The 20539-nt window shown below is 43.8% G+C and overlaps 2 protein-coding genes across 3 annotated transcripts in view; both read right to left on the reverse strand.

Moving 5' to 3' along the window:
* LOC121568799 (voltage-dependent calcium channel gamma-4 subunit-like) overlaps positions 1-5072 on the reverse strand; it is a 37671-nt gene extending 32599 nt beyond the window's left edge. The window contains exon 1 of the mRNA XM_041879233.2: positions 4420-5072. Coding sequence (XP_041735167.1) covers positions 4420-4642 — 223 coding nt within the window. The 5' untranslated portion in view covers positions 4643-5072. The remainder of the gene's footprint in view (positions 1-4419) is intronic.
* A 6728-nt stretch (positions 5073-11800) lies between these two features.
* Positions 11801-16986, reverse strand: LOC121568800 (aminoacyl tRNA synthase complex-interacting multifunctional protein 2). 2 transcript variants are annotated; one of them, XM_041879235.2, is made up of 4 exons: positions 16837-16986; positions 14144-14356; positions 13544-13778; positions 11801-12916 (listed from the first exon to the last, which is right to left on the reverse strand). In XM_041879235.2, exons 1-4 carry the CDS (start codon positions 16849-16851, stop codon positions 12528-12530), a joined length of 852 nt encoding a protein of 283 aa, XP_041735169.1. In that variant the 5' UTR covers positions 16852-16986; the 3' UTR covers positions 11801-12527. The 2 variants fall into 2 exon arrangements, with proteins under 2 accessions (XP_041735169.1, XP_041735168.1); XM_041879234.2 differs by having other exon boundaries at positions 16723-16986.
* Positions 16987-20539: the final 3553 nt, after the last annotated feature.

The following is a 20539-nucleotide window of genomic DNA, read 5'->3' on the forward strand; positions in this document are numbered from 1 at the left end:
CACAGAGGCTAATATGAACACAACCCAGCATATCTCCCCATCATTAGTGGGCTGTGTTCATGCTAATAGCTCTAGCTTATGTGCTACTTTAATTTCAACACTGGGCAGCTCTAGATTCACTCTGCTCAACAAGTGCTTACTGTCCCCATGTTTTAGATGTGTTACAATGTGTTTCTACTGTCTGGTGTCACAGCCGCTGACTCCTAGAGAGGCTGCATATCTCACATATCCTGTTTGCTCCTTAATGCATGGAGTTGGAGGTTGGATTGTGAGGTCAGGTGACAAATAACTTTTCTCACTGACTACACTATCAATAGCATTACCCAGAATTCATTTTCAAGTTTCAAGTTTTTATCACAGATAGAACAATGAAACAGATATTTCACCAGATGTATAAATGTGAAGCATTCGGTTGGCGTTTCCACTCACTACCAAATATGGTGATTAGAGGAAGCCCAGTGGCCAGCAGTGGGAGAAAATGGAGTGAGATGGATTTTGGCCGACATTCTGCTAATTTTCTCATCGATGGAACATTTGATCTTCATACAGTTTTCTGTTTCCAAAACTACAATATATAACAAACAGAGTGGACTGTGTTTTGTAGACTTTACCCTTTGCCAAAGTTTCTAAAAATGGCGTTGTTTAGAAGTAGTGCAAGGACGGATTGAGTTATTGCACACGCGCACCGAGTAGGCGTTCCCTAACAGAAATATGCAAATAAATGCTAGAAAGCGCCAATAGGATCTCACTAGCTCGTCCTTGGCTCTTCCCACCTCCGTGCTTGTTCTGCCCACTATGATTAATTTGTTCCCATTGGAAACAACAGACTTTGGTCTATCTTGGGGTAGTTATAAAAAATCTTAGTTTATATTGTCACAAGTAGGCCTACAGTGAAATACTTTTCTTGCTTGCTCTTTCCCAACAACGCAGTAATCAAGAAGTACTGTAAAAAAATATATATAAAAAAATACAAAAGTCAAGTAGAACCAAAACACATGAGAAATAGAAATAAGAAGAACAGGAGAAAGTAAGTAAGCTATATACAGGGTCAGTTCCAATACCATATTTACAATGTGCAGGGATACTGGAGTGGTAGGCGTAGATATGTATAGGGGTAAAGTGACTAGGCATCAGGATATATGATAAACAGAGTAGCAGCAGAGTTATTGTCACGTGCACTAGTACAGTGAAATGCCTTTCTTGCTTGCTCTAAGATCTGGCACGCGTCAACAACGCCTGGGCAGAGTCTCATCCTCTTGTTTTCTTATCTACTGATGATTGTCCCCATGACAACCGAGGGACAGTTTTCCACTCAAATGGCTTCTGGTGTGTTGATAGTGGTAAATTGAACTACTATTGATGGTTTCTGGTTTCTTTAGCCTACTTATAGTGCTGCATACTGCCCCATTCAGCTTTTACCTGGCAATGTATAGGCTACATTATAAAAATGAAACTTGGCTAAACTAAACTATCCTAAATAAAAAGAAATACAGAGACTGTATTCTCTTTTCAGACTTTTATTTTGCTACAACGCATGGGTAAAAATAAAGGTTACAACAAAATCTTGTAAGAAAAAATAATGCTCGTCTTTATGTGACATAGGTGTACATCTCCCAGCTGTATGTGTTACAGTACACCTGAGGTGGCACATAGCAGCCGCAGCCATAGGCCATGTGTATGTAACCTGCTTGCTGATAACCCGATGTCTGCACCGACTGGGAGTCGGTTGCACGCGCTCCAGGGGTCTCAATGATCTCGAGGGTCTCTGAGGTCTTGGCAGCTGCTGCGGCGGTGCCACGGTTACCAGAAGACGAAGCGATGGCCGCGGCGAGTCCATGAGCAATGGTCGTACCAATGGCAGCAGCGGCGAGGTCACAGTCGATGGCCGAAGCAGTAGTCACGTGGAAATCACTTGAACCCGGCTGGGTCTCAAGGTTCTGAATGGTTTTTGGAGCGAGTTTCTCCGCGGTGGTAGTATTGGGAATGGGGCTCCAATCCCCAGCCTCAGGTCGAAGGCTCACTCCTTGGGCGGTCGCCACGACTCGTTTCAAAAGCTCAGTTAATTCTCGAGACTTCACTCTCTTGTCCATTTCAATAGCCATTTTGATTGACAGAGTCAAGGAGTCAACTAAGTCGATGTGGGTGTCCATGTCGGAGTCAACTAAGTCGATGTGGGTGTCCATGTCTGATGAATGTATGATGGTTGATGGACGATGCAGCGCTTTTGGAGCGTGGCGTCATAATGGTATGCGAACATTTCGTCACACGTTTACATCATACACATCAAGCACTGTTATCTTATTAAGAGCTATACCAATCAAAAGGCCTGCTATCATCCATGCTCATCAACCTTTTGCAGCTGTTCTTTTCCTATAGAAAGCAGCAAGTAGGGGCAATAAAACACTCATGCAGTGACAGCACCGTGTGATAACTACATCAGAGATACTGCACTCCGGCTGCCATGCCATTTGTAATCTCTGATATCTCTTAAAATCTCTACAAAGATAACACTTCAACCCTGGGCATGTCCAAGCCTCGTGGAGAGGGACCAAGCCAAGCCTGACTTTCAGAAAATGACCTGCATCCGGTCGTGGATGTCTGTGTTGTGGAGCGGTCAAGGATAGATCAGGAAAGATTAATCATTTGTGTTGGATGAGGAGCTGAACACACAGACACAGACATAGGCCTACCCTTTGGATGACATAAATTGATTATACCGCCGAAGGATCATGTAACCTGGCTAATCTTGTAAACTTTTTCAAATTGATAGTGTGTTAAAATTGAGTCCATATTTATAATTTCAACAGTGTTACTTATGAGCACATGCATTCACTGTAAGGAGGCCAACATATTGTATAATGACGATTTATGGCTTTAGTCTACGTCAAACATTCTGGCCGCGCAGTTCAGCACCACACGCCATGGACAGCTGCTCGAGCGCTATGCTCTGTCTGCGATTGGAACCAGTGATTGGAACACAACAAAGTGCTTATAGAATAGTGACGCGCGCTAATTTATGTATGTCTACATGCTAGTGATATCCACACCCCTCAGCACATGTATTCTCAACCCATTACTGACAGCATTGAGATCAGGAGTGACTGTGGGTTGACTGAAGGGACACTTGACTTGCAAAAGGGGGTGGTAAGCCCTAAGGTCCCATGGAGATAAGACAACCTTGTCATATAGGCTAGGATAAAGCCCAAAGCCTTGGAAAAAGCAAAACAAGTACAGGTTAAAGTCAGTGATTTGTTGGACAGCAATTCTAGCAGATTTGTTTCACCCACTTAAGCTAAACAACCTCAAACTGTCATGGAACATTTTCAAACACAGGATTCAAGTAGAGTTTGATGAAAGAACCTAAACCTCGAAAAAGTCTTAATTGCAATTGTTCTGAAAGGCAGTGGATGAATGGTAATGTATTGCTTCCCTTGCCTCTGCCTCTGACCAATTAGACTACGAGCCATGTAGGCCTATTGGCTCTGGCCTACACAAGACGTCATATCAAAATACTTCACATAAAACTACATTAAACAAGGATGTCTAGCTATACCTATAGAAAATATATGCATTTGTACATCATTAATGGCATAAGAACATCATATTTTACTTTGCTTGGACAATGAGCTCTCTGTACAGATTCGTCTTTATTTTTTAAACCTAGTCTCATGTTTCCATAGCAATTACAGAGACGTTGCCAAGCAACAGCCTCAAATACAATAAAGACGTGAATGAAGGCAGGGCTCCTGCAGTGCGAGTGCATCTTCTCCTGACTGGCTGCTTGCGCAGCAGTCTCCATTGAGAGGACTCAAAGGTCCTCAGAGCGTCTTTTAGTTTTGGAAACAGCAACAGTGTCGTGAAAATATCAACCTACTTCACTCTGTCAGTGATTTATAAACTTTTTAAACAAGTGTGTTGATAAACTTGTTTTCTCCCTTATCGCCCATAATCCACTCAAATAATTATAGCGCCGTTTCTGATATAAACATATTCCCTGTATTTAAACTAGATAATTCTTACGGCCAACACCTGCTGCTTTTAGTGTGTTTGTCATGCTCAGAACATTTCAATCCTGTATAACTCAAATCACTAACAAACAGTCCTTATTAAAGACTACCCTATTTACTCTCACCTTGTTTGGAGCGCGTAAAAACGCACCCTTTGACGGAGTCTCTTCCTCTCTCTTAGCGAAGAGGAGCCAATACAGATTGTAGAAACAAAATAACGCCCTCTTTAAGACAGACAATTATCTTGATAATTCTTCTCCCAAATATGTAACATAAAGCCAAATACTTTTTCACCTTTTCTTGTTTTTAATATATTAGGCTCCCCACCAGCACCCTTTCTCCACATGAACTCAACATGACTTCACATGACCAAAGTATGAAAGAAAGAGTAGCCTATTTCTACTTGCCTTACCTTCAATACAACATATTCTCCACAGCCCAGAGTGCGTAAGATCTCCCATTGCCTTCTTGGGTTGTAATTGGGAGTCATCAGTACTGGCATTGGTTTCGTTGCATAGGTACGCCCGTGAGTACAGCCAGTAGTCCGTCCCGATGGCTATGGTCATGAGGCTGAAAGCGGCGAAAGCCCCAACGGTAGCCAGCAGTGTCTGAACCCCACGGTCACACCACGCCATGGCGCTTCATATTATTCCACAGAGCCCCGTCTACACACACCTGGACAGCGTCACCGCTGCGGCGGGTCCTCTGGTCATACCGCCTGACCACTGCGCGTTGCTTGCTCTTCTCTCCTCTCCAAGGAGCTGAGACGTAGGTTACGTGTTGACTATGGGTGACACAGGATCAAAATGTTCACTTGAAGCTGTAGCACTCACTCCGTGTGACAGCCAGCTTGAGTGTTCCGAACGGGAGAGAAATCGGTGTCCACACTGATCTGACGCGCGCAGACGGACCACATGTATGGCCATTCATAGTTTCTGAATCGCCTGATATTTAACCCCACGTTAATTTTATGTTCCAGCTCTGCTTAGCCCGATTTGTACTTCCATGGTAGAATCTTCTTGTACAAACTCAAATGAAATACCACAGATGGCAGTTCGATGGAACCAAACGAGACCCCACCCTCAGCGAAACTAACCAATGGGGAAAATATCTAGATACTTGTTAACCACAATGCAATTGATTAAACAGCCAATTCAAGTAATTTAACGATATACACATTTTATAGAAGGCAGAGAATTGGGACATAAACCCTTTAGCCAAACAAAGTCATTCTCACTCACTTTAGTTGGTTTGCTCCTGCTCTATAGACATCATTTTATTGGAATCAGAACCTGTCAATATCACTGATCTATGAAGAGATTAGGTAGGGAGGGAGGGGCTACAGAGAAATAATGACAGTCAGGTATTGACACATCTCTCTCTGTGGTCTACCTCCCAAGCCAGCCCCAGCCTAGCCTAGTTCATGTGCCAAAGACATGGAGTACAAGGAGTGGAATGTAAGCTAAACAGACTGGCAATCAGGATAGCCCAAGCCCTCTGTACAGGCTGTTAAAAAAGCAATTAGATGTTTACTGAGTACATGGTACTATCAAGCACACTATAAATCACAGCAGACTAATATATTGGAGAGGAAGCTTAGGCTACTTACTCCCTGGTGTACATTTAGGCACTAAACTTACAAAAACAGACAAACAGGATGGGACTATTGCAAAATGTTTTTGAAACGTTGCCTGCCCTAATGAACATGACCCTTGTGCTGTATTATCAGACTGTAGGACACCACTGTGCTTCACATGGAGCCTGAGGCCTGTACGTTATTATAGCTATTGATGAAATAATATTACAACCTCATGCCACATTAACCTTTGGAGAAGACTAGACACAAGGCAATAAGACACAGGCTGCATCTCAAATGGCACACAATTCCCTTTTTATTGCAGTACTTTGACCAGGACCCATAGGGTTCTGGTCAAAGTAGTGCACTATATAGGGAATATGGTGCCATGTGGGACGTACACAGAGCTACCTGCCTGTGCTAGCCAGCCTGTGACACACAGGTGTGCCACAATGACTGATACTGTATGTAGGCACAGCATGTAACGAGAGGCAGTAAAAGTCACGGTGGCCAGAATTTACAGGCTATTGTCCCTCTGTGAGGGAGCAACAGGAAGCACCATCTACCCCAGACCTCATGCTGGGCTTCTGATTGGTTGGCTTCCACCAGGCCCAGTAGATGTAGTCTGGGGGTCAATAGCTTGTGTGTGTGTGTGCCTGACGCGATGGTCGATCACTTACCGGAGTCTGAAGAGAGCCGAGCACAATTACCTGTTGCAGCTGAGGAGCATTTACTATAGTTGATATGGAAGCAAACCCTGTGGCAACAGAGAGTCAGTTAATTGTGTGGCTGGCTGTAAGCTGTACAGCAAATAATTAGGGCCTGGAGTCTTTTATGACCATGTGGCCTGATCAAGAAAAACTCCTGGGTCCTTATTCAAAAAGTGTCTCAGAGTAAGAGTGCTGATCTAGGCACAGTTCCCCTGGCATTGATTAGTAGAGGGTTTAGTGTCTTTATGTCATTGTTATCACACTCGTAAACATGTTCACTCTAGGGCTGTGTCCCAAACGGCACCCTATTCCTTTTATAGTGCACTACTTTTGACCAGGGCCCATAGCACTTTATAGGGAATATGCTGCCATTTCAGACTCTAATTCACCTTAGATAATTTTTCAACTGAGCATCTCCTTTTTAATATAATCTATCCCCTTATCAACGCTTTCCTTCATTCTTTCCCATGTATATTTATGTCCAGCCCACTCCCTAACATCTACTGTTCTATCCTCCTCCCCCCACCTCTTTCTGTTGTTGTTCTGTTCTTCACTGTCGACCACTCCCCCCTCAACTATACTCCCTGATGTTGCTTCATACATCCACACCACGTCACCTCCCCCCTCAACCATGCTTCCTGATGTTGCTTCATACATCCACACCACGTCACCTCCCCCCTCAACCATGCTTCCTGATGTTGCTTCATACGTCCACACCACGTCACCTCCCCCCTCAACCATGCTTCCTGATGTTGCTTCGCACATCCACACCACGTCACCTCCCCCTCAACCATGCTTCCTGATGTTGCTTCATACGTCCACACCACGTCACCTCCCCCCTCAACCATGCTTCCTGATGTTGCTTCATACGTCCACACCACGTCACCTCCCCCTCAACCATGCTTCCTGATGTTGCTTCATACATCCACACCACGTCACCTCCCCCTCAACCATGCTTCCTGATGTTGCTTCATACATCCACACCACGTCACCTCCCCCTCAACCATGCTTCCTGATGTTGCTTCATACATCCACACCACGTCACCTCCCCCCTCAACCATGCTTCCTGATGTTGCTTCATACATCCACACCACGTCACCTCCCCCCTCAACCATGCTTCCTGATGTTGCTTCATACGTCCATATCACGTCACCTCCCTCCCTCAACCATACACCTTCTTTTCCCTTCTTAGACGCTCACGCAATTCCTGGTGTTCTCCCTCGCTCATCTATACACCCCTACTATCATCTTCCACCAACCCCCCCTCCTATACACACTGATTCCCCAAAGCCCATCCTCCCGCGCTCCACAGTGAGTGTGATCAGACAGCTGACAAATAGTTTTAGTAAACATGCAACAGCAATATCCATGCCTGCGTAAACGCTGTGAAGTTCAGATTAGAGACATGCGTAATGCTTTGTTTCTTGATGTGGTGTCAAGACTGAGGAACATAAAGATTAAAATATGAATGGAATCATAACTTTCCTTATATGATGAGCAGTAAAACAAGTTTTTTCTTCTTTCTTATATTCCCCCCAAGACAGACTATATAGAGTGATTTTATTCAAGATCTAAAACCCACAGTAGTGTGTACAGAACAAATCAGCTGCCGACCGTGCCAGCGTGTGTGTGACTGCATTCACAGTGTATTCTGAGCCTCACAGCCAGCTGTCAGACAGACAGGAGGTTTGGTCTCATCAGGCGGTCGCCAGGAGACAAGACAGAGACTTCCTGCACTCTCCTGACTCCTGTTCAATACGTATGCCCAGTCAGACAGATACACGCAGATAGATAGACAGACCGACAGACAGACAGACAGACAGACAGACAGACAGACAGACGGGTGGGAGGACGGACAGATGGACAGACGAACAAATATATTTGCATGTACAGGAATATGACTCAGTGAAATGGTGCTGCCACAATACACAGACAGACGATAAACAGGATACACAGACAACATACAATACCAGTCAAAGGTTTGGACACACCTACTCATTCAAGGGTTTTGCTTTATTTTTACTATTTTCTACATTGTAGAATAATAGTGAAGAAATCAAAACTATGAAATAACAGATATGGAATCATGTAGTAACCAAAAAAAAGTGTTAAACAAATAAAAATCTATTTTATATTTGAGATTCTTCAAAGTAGCCACCCTTTGCCTTGATGACAGCTTTGCACACTCTTGGCATTCTCTCAACCAGCTTCATGAGATAGTCACCTGGAATTAATTTCAATTAACAGGTGTGCCTTGTTAAAAGTTAATATGTGGAATTTCTTTCCTTCTTACGTTTGAGCCTATCAGTTGTGTTGTGACAAGGTAGGGGTGGTATACAGAATATAGCCCTATTTGGTAAAAGACCAAGTCCATATTATTGCAAGAACAGCTCAAATAAGCAAAGAGAAACAACAGTCCATAATTACTTTAAGACATGAAGGTCAGTCAATACGAGTCAGTTTCTTCAAGTGCAGCCTCAAAACATCAAGAGCTATGATGAAACTGGCTCTCATGAGGACTGCCACAGGAAAGGAAGATTACCTCTGCTGCAGAGGATAAGTTCATTAGAGTTAACTACACCTCAGATTGCAGCCCAAATAAATGCTTCACAGAGTTCAAGTAACAGACACATCTCAACATCAACTGTTCAGAGGAGACTGCATGAATCAGGCCTTCATGGTCGAATTGCTGCAAAGAAACCACTACTAAAGGACACCAATAATAAGAAGAGACTTGCTTGGGCCAAGAAACACGAGCAATGGACATTAGACCGGTGGAAATCTGTCCTTTGGTCTGATGAGTCCAAATTTGAGATTTTTGGTTCCAACCACCGTGTCTTTGTGAGACGCAGAGCAGGTGAACGGATGTTCTCCGCATGTGTGGTTCCCACCGTGAAGCATGGAGGAGGAGGTGTGATGGCGTGGGGGTGCATTGCTGGTGACACTGTCTGTGAAATATTTAGAACTCAAGGCACACTTAACCAGCATGGCTACCACAGCATTCTGCAGTGATACGCCATCCCATCTGGTTTGCGCTTAGTGGGACTATCATTTGTTTTTCAACAGGACAATGACCCAAAAACACACCTCCAGGCTGTGTAAGGGCTATTTGACCAAGAAGGAGAGTGATGGAGTGCTGCATCAGATGACCTAGCCTCCACAGTCACCTGACCTCAACCCAATTGAGATGGTTTGGGATGAGTTGGACCAGAGTGAACGAAAAGCAGCCAACAAGTGCTCAGCATATGTGGGAACTCCTTCAAGACTGTTGGAAAGGCATTCCTCATGAAGCTGGTTGAGAGAATGCCAAGAGTGTGCAAAGCTATCATCAAGGCAAAGGGTGGCTACATTTTGAAGAATCTAAAATATTTTTGATTTGTTACTACATGATTCCATGTGTGTTATTTCATAGTTTTGATGTCTTCACTATTATTCTACAATGTAGAAAATAGTAAAAAATAAAGAAAAACCCTTGAATGAGTAGGTGTGTCCAAACTTTTGACTGGTACTGTAAGTACATTCATGTTTAGTGAATAACTTTTGGAAAAGTGTCTACAGTATAAACAATTAACTTTTTACCTGCTGGATTATTCTGTTCCCACCTCTTGGCATACTGATGAACTGATCTGTGAAGTCTGGAAGGCCAACAAGATTAGTTTGTCAAGCCATAGTAAATGACTCACCTGCCACCTACTGGACAGATGGGATACTACTCTAAAAATACACACTTTCTTGGCAATCCAGATTTCCAGATCCATGTGATTTAATCAGTGGTGTAAAGTACTTAAATAAAAATACTTTATAAAGTACTACTTAAGTAGTATTTTGGGGGTATCTGTATTCTACTTTACTATTTATATTTTTGACACCTTTTACTTCACTACATTCCTAAAGAAAATAATGTACTTTTTACTCCATACATTTTCCCTGACACCCAAAAGTACTCATTACAGTTTGAATGCTTAGCAGGACAGGACAATAGTCCAATTCTAGCGCTTATCAAGAGAAAATCCCTGGTCATCCCTACTGCCTCTGATCTGGCAGACTCACTAAACACAAATGCGTCGTTTGTCAATTATGCCTGTGTTGTCGTATGCCCCTGGCTATCATAAAAATAAATAATATGGTGCTGTCTGGTTTGCTTAATATAAGGAATTTGAAATGAGTTATACTTTTACTTTTGTTACTTAAGTATATTTTTGCAATTACATTTACTTTGATAATTAAGTATATTTAAAACCAAATACTTTTAGACTTTTACTCAAGTAGTATTTTACTGGGTGACTTACTTTTACTTGAGTCATTTTCTATTAAGGTATCTTTACTTTTACTCAAGTATGACAATTGGGTACTTTTTCCACCACTGGGTTTAATATAGAATAATGTAATATAGAAAATAACCTTAAGAGTCCAGGAAGGACATAGAGATACCATTATGTTATGACATAACAAAAGTGTTTCAGTCAGACAGTACATTTTCTTCCTCTTAAGAGTTTGTCACACCTGCTGTGAAACACCAGACAACCTACTGCAGTAGTTAGTGCTTCCTTTACCAACCTTACTTACAGTAGATCAGATGTGGCATTAAGTTCATATTCATGAGTCTAAAAGTGATTGTGTAGCTCAATTAAGTTACTTTAAGATGATGCGGAGACAAAGCGCAAAAAAAACTAATATAGGGGATATTGATTTGCATTGGATTTGTGTCACATATGCTAAAAAGTTAGCATTTCGAGACAGTGACTAGGTAAACAAAAGCATGGATTGATGTCTTACCTTGTCCATAGACTGCTTGCAGGTTAAGGAAACCACTATGTCATTTTGTAATTTGGGTGAACTATATCTTTAAGCCTAGTCTGTGTGTAACACCTAACACATACACTGAGTCTACAAAACATTAGGAACAACTTCCTAATATTGAGTTGCCCCCTCTTTTGCCCTCAGAATAGCCTCAATTCATTGGGGCATGGACTCCATAAGGTGTCGAAAGCGTTCCACAGGGATGCTGGCCCATGTTGACTCCAGTTTGCTGGATGTCCTTTGGATGGTGGACCATTCTTGATACACACGGGAGACTGTTGAGCATCAAAAACCTAGCATCGTTGCAGTTCTTGACACAAACCGGTGCGCCTGACACCTACTACCATACCCCGTTCAAAGGCACTTAAACCTTTTGTCTTGCCCATTCACCCTCTGAATGGCACACATACACAATCCATGTCTCAACTGTCTCAAGGCTTAAAAATCCTTCTTTAATCAGTCTCCTCCCCTTCATCTACACGGATTGAAGTGAATTTAACAAGTGACATCAATAAGGGATCATAGCTTTCAACTGTATTCACCTGGTCAGTCTATGTCATGTTTTGTACAGTGTAGTTACACTCATTGATGTCACAAAGTAACAATCTCATTCTTTCTCAGGTTATATAAGAGAAGTAGGGTTCAAGCGATGAACGAAAACTGAAACTAACCATACATACTGACAAAAGAAACGGAGGAAACCACAGTTCAAAGTTTGATCCAAAGTGGACATTTTAGTGATTTAAGAACAAAAACTCTACAAAGTTTTACTTCTCGTACTGTAGATATCACATCAGTAGGTCCTGTTGCATCACAATTTTCAACCGCTTCTTTTGTTAAACAGCAAGTAACACCCCATTATGACACACAAACACACAGCATCTCATTAGATCATCTTGTTAGGCACGAGGTGGGAGGGAGATCTATGTGTGCATGTGTGTTTACTGTATTTTTCATAGCTTATAATTCAATTCTTGACCATGGCAGTGTCCAAATCATCTTAAAATGCTCCCTTCAAGAAATCAACAATCCACAATGACTAAAAACAGGTGAAAGTAATGTGGCAGAAACAATGACATTTCCGGTTCCACCATACTGCTTTCACTATCTATATCTGTTCAGTCATTGCGAAGCTTAGATACCCAAGTGAGCAAGGGAGAATTTATAGAGTATTGGGACGTGGCCTGGGTATTCCATTTTTCTCTTTTCGTTCTGAGCACAGTGCAGAGATATATTTAAACCCCATAGGCTGGGCCCTGGTGGCGCTCCAGGTAGAAGTCACCCGTACACACAGATCTAGGATCCGACTACTTCACCACCAAACTCCTATTCCCAACAAGGGGACTGGGGCAATATCTGACTCTGGATCAGTGGTTAGGGGGTATCTTCTACCTACTCCCTGGAAGCGCCCTCAGATCTGCTAGGCAGCTGTGGTCACTGCAGTAGAGGGTGGGCCGGGCCAAAGTGGCCCAGGTTCTCACACGCTTTAAGCCAGCGCTGGACGTTGGCCGGAGAGGAGGAGGCGGGGCCTGTATGGAGGACGCAGCAGTAACAGGCGATGTCAGCCAGCGAGAACTCGGGACCGGCCAGCCAGGGGTCGCGACCCAAAGCGCTGTTGAGGGCGCTGAGTACGGCAGACCGCTCCTTAGCGCTGCCCTCGGCCAGCTGGAAGAAAGCCGTGTCCACCCAACTGTCCACCAGTGTAGCCAGGGTGGGGTCGCTGGGGTAAGGGGCAATGAGGCGGAACAGGAAGCGTGCCACGTTGGCCTCGCCCTCGATGGGGCACATGTTCTGGATGCTGAACTTCATCTGCAGCTTGGGGACTAGAGAGACAGAGAGGGGAGAGAGAGGTGGGAGACAGAGAGAGACAGAGAGAGACAGAGAGAGAGAGAGAGAGAGAGAGAGAGAGAGAGAGAGAGAGAGAGAGAGAGAGAGAGAGAGAGAGAGAGAGAGAGAGGAGACAGAGAGAGAGAGAGAGAGAGAGAGAGAGAGAGAGAGAGAGAGAGAGAGAGAGAGAGAGAGAGAGAGAGTGGAGACAGAGAGAGTGGAGACAGAGAGACAGAGAGAGGGGAGACAAAGAGAGCGAGGAGACAGAGAGAGAGAGAAGAGACAGAGAGGCGAGAGAGAGGAGACAGAGAGAGAGGTGACAGAGAGAGGGGAGACAGAGAGAGAGAGGAAGGGCAATGAGTGAGGGCAAGGGATGAGAGGAGAAAGGTACATTTAATCCAGAGTCAATCTAAATAGATGTTAAAAATGTTGAAAGCAGCTAACAACGAAAGGACACATTGACTATACATATGAATAGTAAATGGTGAGCAGACTCTCTGTCAGGAGCTATGGCTAGGTGACAATCCTAACCCAATCTGCCCACCCCATATTTCTCCACCTACTGTCCCCCCATAAACCTTCTACTATTTTTCTACCCTGTCTCTGACCACCCCCACCCTTACCATCTTTCCATATAAGGGTGAAGCCCAGCTGGAAACTCTGGCGGACGTAGCTGTCTGTGTGGCGCGGCCCCAGGCAGGAGAGGAGCTGCGCGGGCACACCAGACAATGACGAGTGGACATGCACGCTGGAGAGCACCCGGTAGCGATGGCATAGCATTGCATGGAGCACCAGCAGGGTGAGGGGCGGTCGTGCCGGATTGGCGTTGATCACAATGTCCCGGAGGGCACCCAGGTCCTAATGGGTAGAGGGCAAATGATGATGATACCATCATAAGGTGTTTCCACCAATCTTGAGTCGTGGCATAGCCGAAATAGACAAATAAAGCAGAGTATAGGCGAAACTCAACTTAATGAATTGAGGTTCCTATGAGAGCTCTAATTGACAAGAGCTCTATTGCTATAAGATCTCTAACAGAAGAGAGCTCTATTCCTATCAGAACTCTAATTGACAAGAGCTCTATTCCTATAAGATCTCTAACAGACAAGAGCTCTTTTCTTTTCAGAGCTCTAATTGACAAGAGCTCTGTTGCTATAAGATCTCTAACAGAAAATAGCTCTATTCCTATCAGAACTCTAATTGACAAGAGCTCTATTCCTCACCTTGCCCAGTAGGGAGTCCAGGTCTGCAGTGCCTCTGAAGGCTGTGGGGCTCTGGGAGAGAGAGGTCACTGTCTGGTCCAGGTCAGCGTCCGGTGTGGTCACGGTCTTGGCTAGGCCGTCTACGGCTGCCTTCAGCTCATAGAGTCTGCGCATTATCTCATCCTGACGTGCCTCCAGGTCTCTGAACGCAGGGTCCACCTCTGTCCCTCCGTTCTACAGGGGGAGGGGGGAGAGAGGGATGGAGAGCTATGGTTACCACATATATACTGTACATTAAGACAAACACACACACATCATCGGTCTTGATTTTTATGCTGACGCAGCTCCAAAGCCTGCACTGCAGGGTCTACCTGTCTGTTACTCAGGACAGGAAGAGAAAGTAAACACACCCACGCTGCCCTCAGGGCCCTGTGAAAGAAATGTGTTAACACAATACACACAAACACACATTACATGATCATTCTCTAAACATGGTTGGCTTAGCCCAATCTTCCCTCCAAGCCGCACGCGGGTGCGCAGTAGCCCCGAGACTGCCGCTTGATTGAACTTCTCAACTTTCTAGAGTTTTCCCTGTTAGTTAGCACTATCAACGTTTCCCTTTACTGTGGCAATTGTGATCGAATCAACGCAATATTAGCCACTTTCAATGCAACATACCGAAACAAAACTAACTATGCAAGAGATTTTGTTGTAGGGAGAACACTTCGGAGTAGGATTCTATTGCGCACGACTCAGCCTGTACTCTACACAGACCAGTGCGGCATTACCAATCATAGCTGCAATAGGCCTATATGCAAATAGACCATTGCCATATATGGATCTGTGCCATTTATTTTGAACTGGACTGTGTTTACAGCTGTGGTCCTGAGTAGATGGGCTTGTTTTGAGATCAAAGCGGGAGCTGCATGTAGCCATGTGTGCACATTTTGTTCATATTGTTTGCTAGTTAGTGAGTTATTAGCCCAGTTATACATTATTTGTAGTCAGCTATGGGGGAGTGATTGCTTCCTACAAGAGCACAAAACGTATACATTTCAAGACATCTTTGAAAAGCCAGTCAGGTAAAGATCTTTTTTTTGGTCATAAAGGGTCAGTGTTGTATTTTGACACAGGCTTGAATAAGCTAAGTAGCCAATAGCCAGAGCGTAGCATAATTTGTCTCATTCTCTGTAATAATGGTATGTGAATAATAATGCATTTTATTTTGTGAAGTGGTTTCTTGCATCAAACAACACAATAACAACACAAACGTCTGCTCAATGGCATATTATTATAATAATTATATTATTAATAAAATGTTCAGTCACCTCCTTGTCTTAAGGACAAATGGATAAACAGGTTAATGTCAAGCCCTGTATGTTTTTTTTCAAAAGTCTCATGGAATGTAGGCCTACGTTGAACACCACACATTGGCTTCTGCTGTAGGCTGAATGATAGAACAGCTATTTCAAAGTTAAAATGTTATGGGATGGATTTTCTCCATTGTTTTTGATGGTAGGTCACTCTGGTAGGCCTACATTATGATCAAATAGTCACAGTAGCCTACTTGGCCACCGTTAAAACTGTAACTTAAAGCGGGTACAGCCTCAGTGTTCACAGTAAATGTGAGCTGGAAGCTGCACAGAATTTTCCCAACATTCAAGTTTGCTTACAGCAGACCTGAAATTTGCTGACCGCCTTAGAAAATTAGAGGGAACATTGGTTAGGCCTATGTCACACTGAGGGACTAGCTATGTAGTCAGTCAGATAATTGTTTGAGGGGGAATGAATACTGAGAGGGGTGAAGGGGTTGATTGCCAAGAAAGCTGTGTTTACTGAGGAAGTCTTTAGGTGAAAAGAGAAATGTGGCATTTTCTGTGGCATTGAGGCATTCTTATAAACTAACTAGATAATTTGGTCTGATGATTGTAAACGGAGAGTCATTGTCGATAAGGCTGAATTCAGAGCCATTTCTATAGCCAGCTAGCAACGTTATAATATAACGTTCGGCTATGGCTGAATCCATTAGCTTAACGTTACATGGCATGCCATCATTTAGAAAAAGGCTACTAGAATAGACTACTCGGCTATATAACCTAGCTGTTCATCATACTGTATAATGACATGTTGTTGCTGCGGTCTCGCCAACGTTAGCTAGCTACAGTAGTACATTCCTGGCAGTCAGTACACCCACCCATATAATCAAGACTCAGTCTAGGACACAAAAGGTCTGAACTGTGCAGATCATATGCTGGCTGCTAAAATCTAACTTACTCTGTAGAGGCAAATATATTTTCTGTGTAGTGTACTGGTAACGTCCTGTCACATTCTGGGGGGCACAACCAAAACTAGCTACAGTAGCTAACTCAGCTAGTCAGCCACACATCATTGCATCAGCCGAGATTGGTAGGATTGAAGCTAGGCTAACGTTAGCTAACTAGTTGGAAAAGTATCTAGCTGCTGACTGTTGTTGTTGTGGGGGTGGGGCTATGTAGCTAGCTCATTTTTGACGACAAATGTCACATTTATTAGCTGGCTAGTTAATTTATGACATTAGTGAGATTAGCTTGTCCATTTATGGACGGAATGAAATGAGTTACCTGAAGCGCATGTTCGGAGCAGCCACTTGCACTTCCCTGCCCGTGGATATTCTGTAACTTGTACATGCAGGTTGGCAAATTAATCTTTACGTCAACCCCAAAGACGGGCTTTACCTGGTACATGGGCATATTGTCGGGTGGTTAGTGCCCTCCAAAATAAAAATCACAACCAATAATCCAGCAACAGTTGACTTCTGGAGACGTTATGTTGTCAGACCGCCGCAGCTACGTGCAGCCTGGGACCAAAAGGAAGGATGCCTGACTCGGTGTCTTACGTCACATCCGGTGATTTGCTCACAGAGGTGTAGCTGCTACCGAAATCTTTGATTTGGTCAGGTCCATCCAGACCAGGTACGATTTTGTGTGTATAAAGCTACATTTCTCCATATGCAGCTAATGACTAGTCCTGGTCTAATACACTGTAGCTACTGCAGTTATTGCTTAATATCAGCAGCCGTGGCGACGCGTTATTCAGGGCAGGTGGGGCAGAGCAAGTAAAAGTGAATGTCACCCAGTAAAATACTACTTGAGTAAAAGTCTAAAAGTATTTGGTTTTAAATATACTTAAGTATCAAAAGTAAATGTAAGTGCAAAAATATACTTAAGTATAAATCATTTCAAATTGCTTATATTAAGCAAACCAGATGGCACAGTTTTATTTATTTTTCATTTATGGATAGCCAGGGGCACACTCCAACACTCAGACATAATTCACAAATGAAGCATTTGTGTTTAGTGAGTCCGCCAGATCAAAGGCAGTAGAGTAGACCAGGGATGTTCTCTTGATAAATCCGTGAATTGAACTATCTGTCCTGCTAAGCATTCAAAATGTAAGGAGTATTTTTGGGTGTCAGGAAAATGTATGTAGTAAAAAGTAATTTATTTTCTTTAGGAATGTAGTGAAGTAAAAGTAAAAATTGTCAACAATATAAATAGAAAAGTAAACTACAGATACCCCCCAAAACGACTTAAGTAGTACTTTAAAGTATTTTTACTTAAGTACTTTACATCACTTCTGTGGTGGTGGGGCAGCCACCAAATATGGAGCATAGGGGTTGGTAATGTTCTCTAGTTGCGCCATGATCGGCTCAGTGTTCTGTCACTCATGGGGTCAATACGTCACCGCAAAATCTACGGGTATAGCTCGAAAATTCAAGCCCCTTGGGTGCTGCCATAGACTTACATTAGAAGTGCCCATCCAAGAAGGCTCAAGGTCATTCGCCACAGATAAAATTACGTCAAATCACGTTATATCTACCGTAGCTTTGATTGGACTGATCATGTCAACATCCATATTTTCAAAATCTTAGCTAGCAAGCTAGACAAGCAGTCATCATCATGCATCAAGTCGGCAATCTACTGGCAAATCCTTTTCAATCCTTGTCATATGAAGATAAATTATAGATAAAACGTATCGGTGCTCATTGGCAATTGGACATAAACAATACACAACAAGTTCGAAATCACAAATTCAACAATGAGTGCTAAGGCGCCACTGCAGCCCCAGGTTCGATCCCAGGCTGTGTCACAGCCGGCCGTGACCGGGAGACCAATGGGACGGCACACAACTGGCCCAGCGTCGTCCGGGTTAGGGGAGGGTTTGGCCGGCCGGGATGTCCTTGTCTCATTGTGCTCTAGTGACTCCTTGTGGCGGGCCGGGTGCCTGCAAGCTGACTTTGGTCGTCAGTTCGACAGTGTTTCCTCCGACACATTGGTGCGGCTGGCTTCCGGGTTAAGCGAGCAGTGTGTCAAGAAGCAGCGGCTTGGCTCTCACCCTGCGCTGAGTCCGTAGGGGAGTTGCAGCGATGAGACAAGATCGTAACTACACATTGGATATCATGAAAAAGGGGGTAACGCCATGGGCCAAAAGAGTTTGAATACATTGGCCATGCTGTCAATCCAGCATGACTTCTGCTGCGTTCAAAACAACTGGAAACTCAGAACTGGGAAATCTCAGACTTCAGTGAGTTCAAGACAACTGGGAACTTGGATAAAACTAGCTCAGACTGGGTAAATATGGAAAATAAGTTTGAACTCGGAATTCCATATCGAGATTTTGGGCCTCTTTCTAGAGCCCAGAAGAAGGACCGCCGTGCCACCTTCTGTTCAAGTGAGCACAGCGCAACAAGGTGAGTCCAAAAATGTATTGTATGCTGCTACATAAATGATGTAATATGCCAGGGAGATATGTATACTGTAGTCAAGAAAGTAATACTAAGTGTATGTTGTGTAGTAAGCTGTTAGTAGCCCATGTGCCTCACCCTAATATTGTGGTCCCTTTCCTCCCTCATAACTTAGCCTACTGTTCTGACTTGATGGTGCACATGTAGCCTATAGCCTGTTTTAGAGAAATGTAATCATCAAATATTGTAAGAGCTTTCATTGTCCGCTTATATCCCCCTTTATTTATCCTACGGTTCTGACTTGGTGTACAGGGAGAACACTGTAAGAACGGCCCATGTTCTGAATTCTGACGCTGTACATTTCAAAAATGCTGAACAAATAGTTATATTGACTACATCCATCCTAGCTCGCTCATTAATGTCTCTAATTGAAATTACGGATTGCCTCTTATCCGCTCGTCATTCCCTTATGCCATAGTTTGTACATCTCAATTGTCTACTCCCGAGTGGCGCAGTGGTCTGTGCCACTAGAGATCCTGGTTCGAATCCAGGCTCTGCTGTAGCCGGCCGCAACTGGGAGACCAATGGGGCGGCGCACAATTCGTCCAGGGTAGGGGAGGGAATGGCCGGCAGGGAGGTAGCTCAGTTGGTAGAGCATGGCGTTTGCAACGCCAGGGTTGTGGGTTCGATTCCCACGGGGGGCCAGTATGAAAATAAAAGAATAACGTAGGGGAGTTGCAACTGTAAGTCGCTCTGGATAAGAGCGTCTGCTAAATGACGTAAATGTAAAATGTCAGTAGGAACCACATTTGTTGAAGCAAGTCAGCCATATCAGCGATGTTTTTTTTAAAGGCAATAAATGAGGCTGAATTAACTTTTTCGCTGCCAGACAAGGCTCCGCTGATAGCCAGGTGTAGCGGTGGTAAGGATTCAATCCATGGAGTTGAAAAGAAAGCTCTGCTGTTGGGACAGCTTTATGTAAGCTCTAACAGTTTGTGGGCACCGTTTGTCACCGTTATAGTGCAATGAATGTATTGTTTAGTGTTGTGTTGTGTAGTGGCTTTGCTGGCATGCATAAAACATTTTTTGTTTAGGTTGCCCCACCAAGATTTAAATGCTAAAATGGCGCCGGAAGAGATGGCTGCCGTTTTATGGACTCTTAACCAAACATGCTTAAGACAAAGGAGATGATTGTGGACTAAAGGAAAAAGAAGAGGACCGAGCATGCCCCCATTCTCATCGACGGGGCTGTAGTGGAGCAGGTTGAGAGCTTCAAGTTCCTTGGTGTCCACATCACCAACAAACTAACATGGTCCAGGCATGTTAGAGGAGGGGGGTCGCAGTTCCGGAGCGACCCACTAGGTGTCAACCTCCGACAACCTTAGGCACCTCCTCAATCACAGTCTGGACTAATCATTATCTTATTGGTGTCACCTGTGTCTACCTGTTCACCTGTGTATTTATGCCCTCACTTCCCTGTGTTCCCTTGCTCTGTTTTCTCTGCTAGTTCTCGATGCCAAACAGTACTAATCAGTGTCTGATCACGAGACATATGTACAGGTACTTGAGAAGTGTTCTCCCTGTTTCATTGTTGTTTTCAGTCATAGTTAGTATTTCGAATGTTTGCTGTCAGCCTGTTTTTGGAGACCAATTTGTTCCTCCTTTATTTTTTCCATGCTTTTGTATCCTGGTTT

The sequence above is a fragment of the Coregonus clupeaformis genome, chromosome 7, assembly GCF_020615455.1.
Source record: "Coregonus clupeaformis isolate EN_2021a chromosome 7, ASM2061545v1, whole genome shotgun sequence".
Taxonomy (NCBI): Eukaryota; Metazoa; Chordata; class Actinopteri; order Salmoniformes; family Salmonidae; genus Coregonus; species Coregonus clupeaformis.

Excerpts from the sequence above, each read along its gene's own strand:
- LOC121568800 (XM_041879234.2), bottom strand. The coding sequence starts at position 16,851 with ATGCCCATGTACCAGGTAAAGCCCGTCTTTGGGGTTGACGTAAAGATT. Across the intron at positions 13,779-14,143 it reads TGGACTCCCTACTGGGCAAG|GACCTGGGTGCCCTCCGGGA; the intron begins GTGAGGAATAGA and ends TCTACCCATTAG. Across the intron at positions 12,917-13,543 it reads CACCCTTATATGGAAAGATG|TCCCCAAGCTGCAGATGAAG; the intron begins GTAAGGGTGGGG and ends CTGTCTCTCTAG.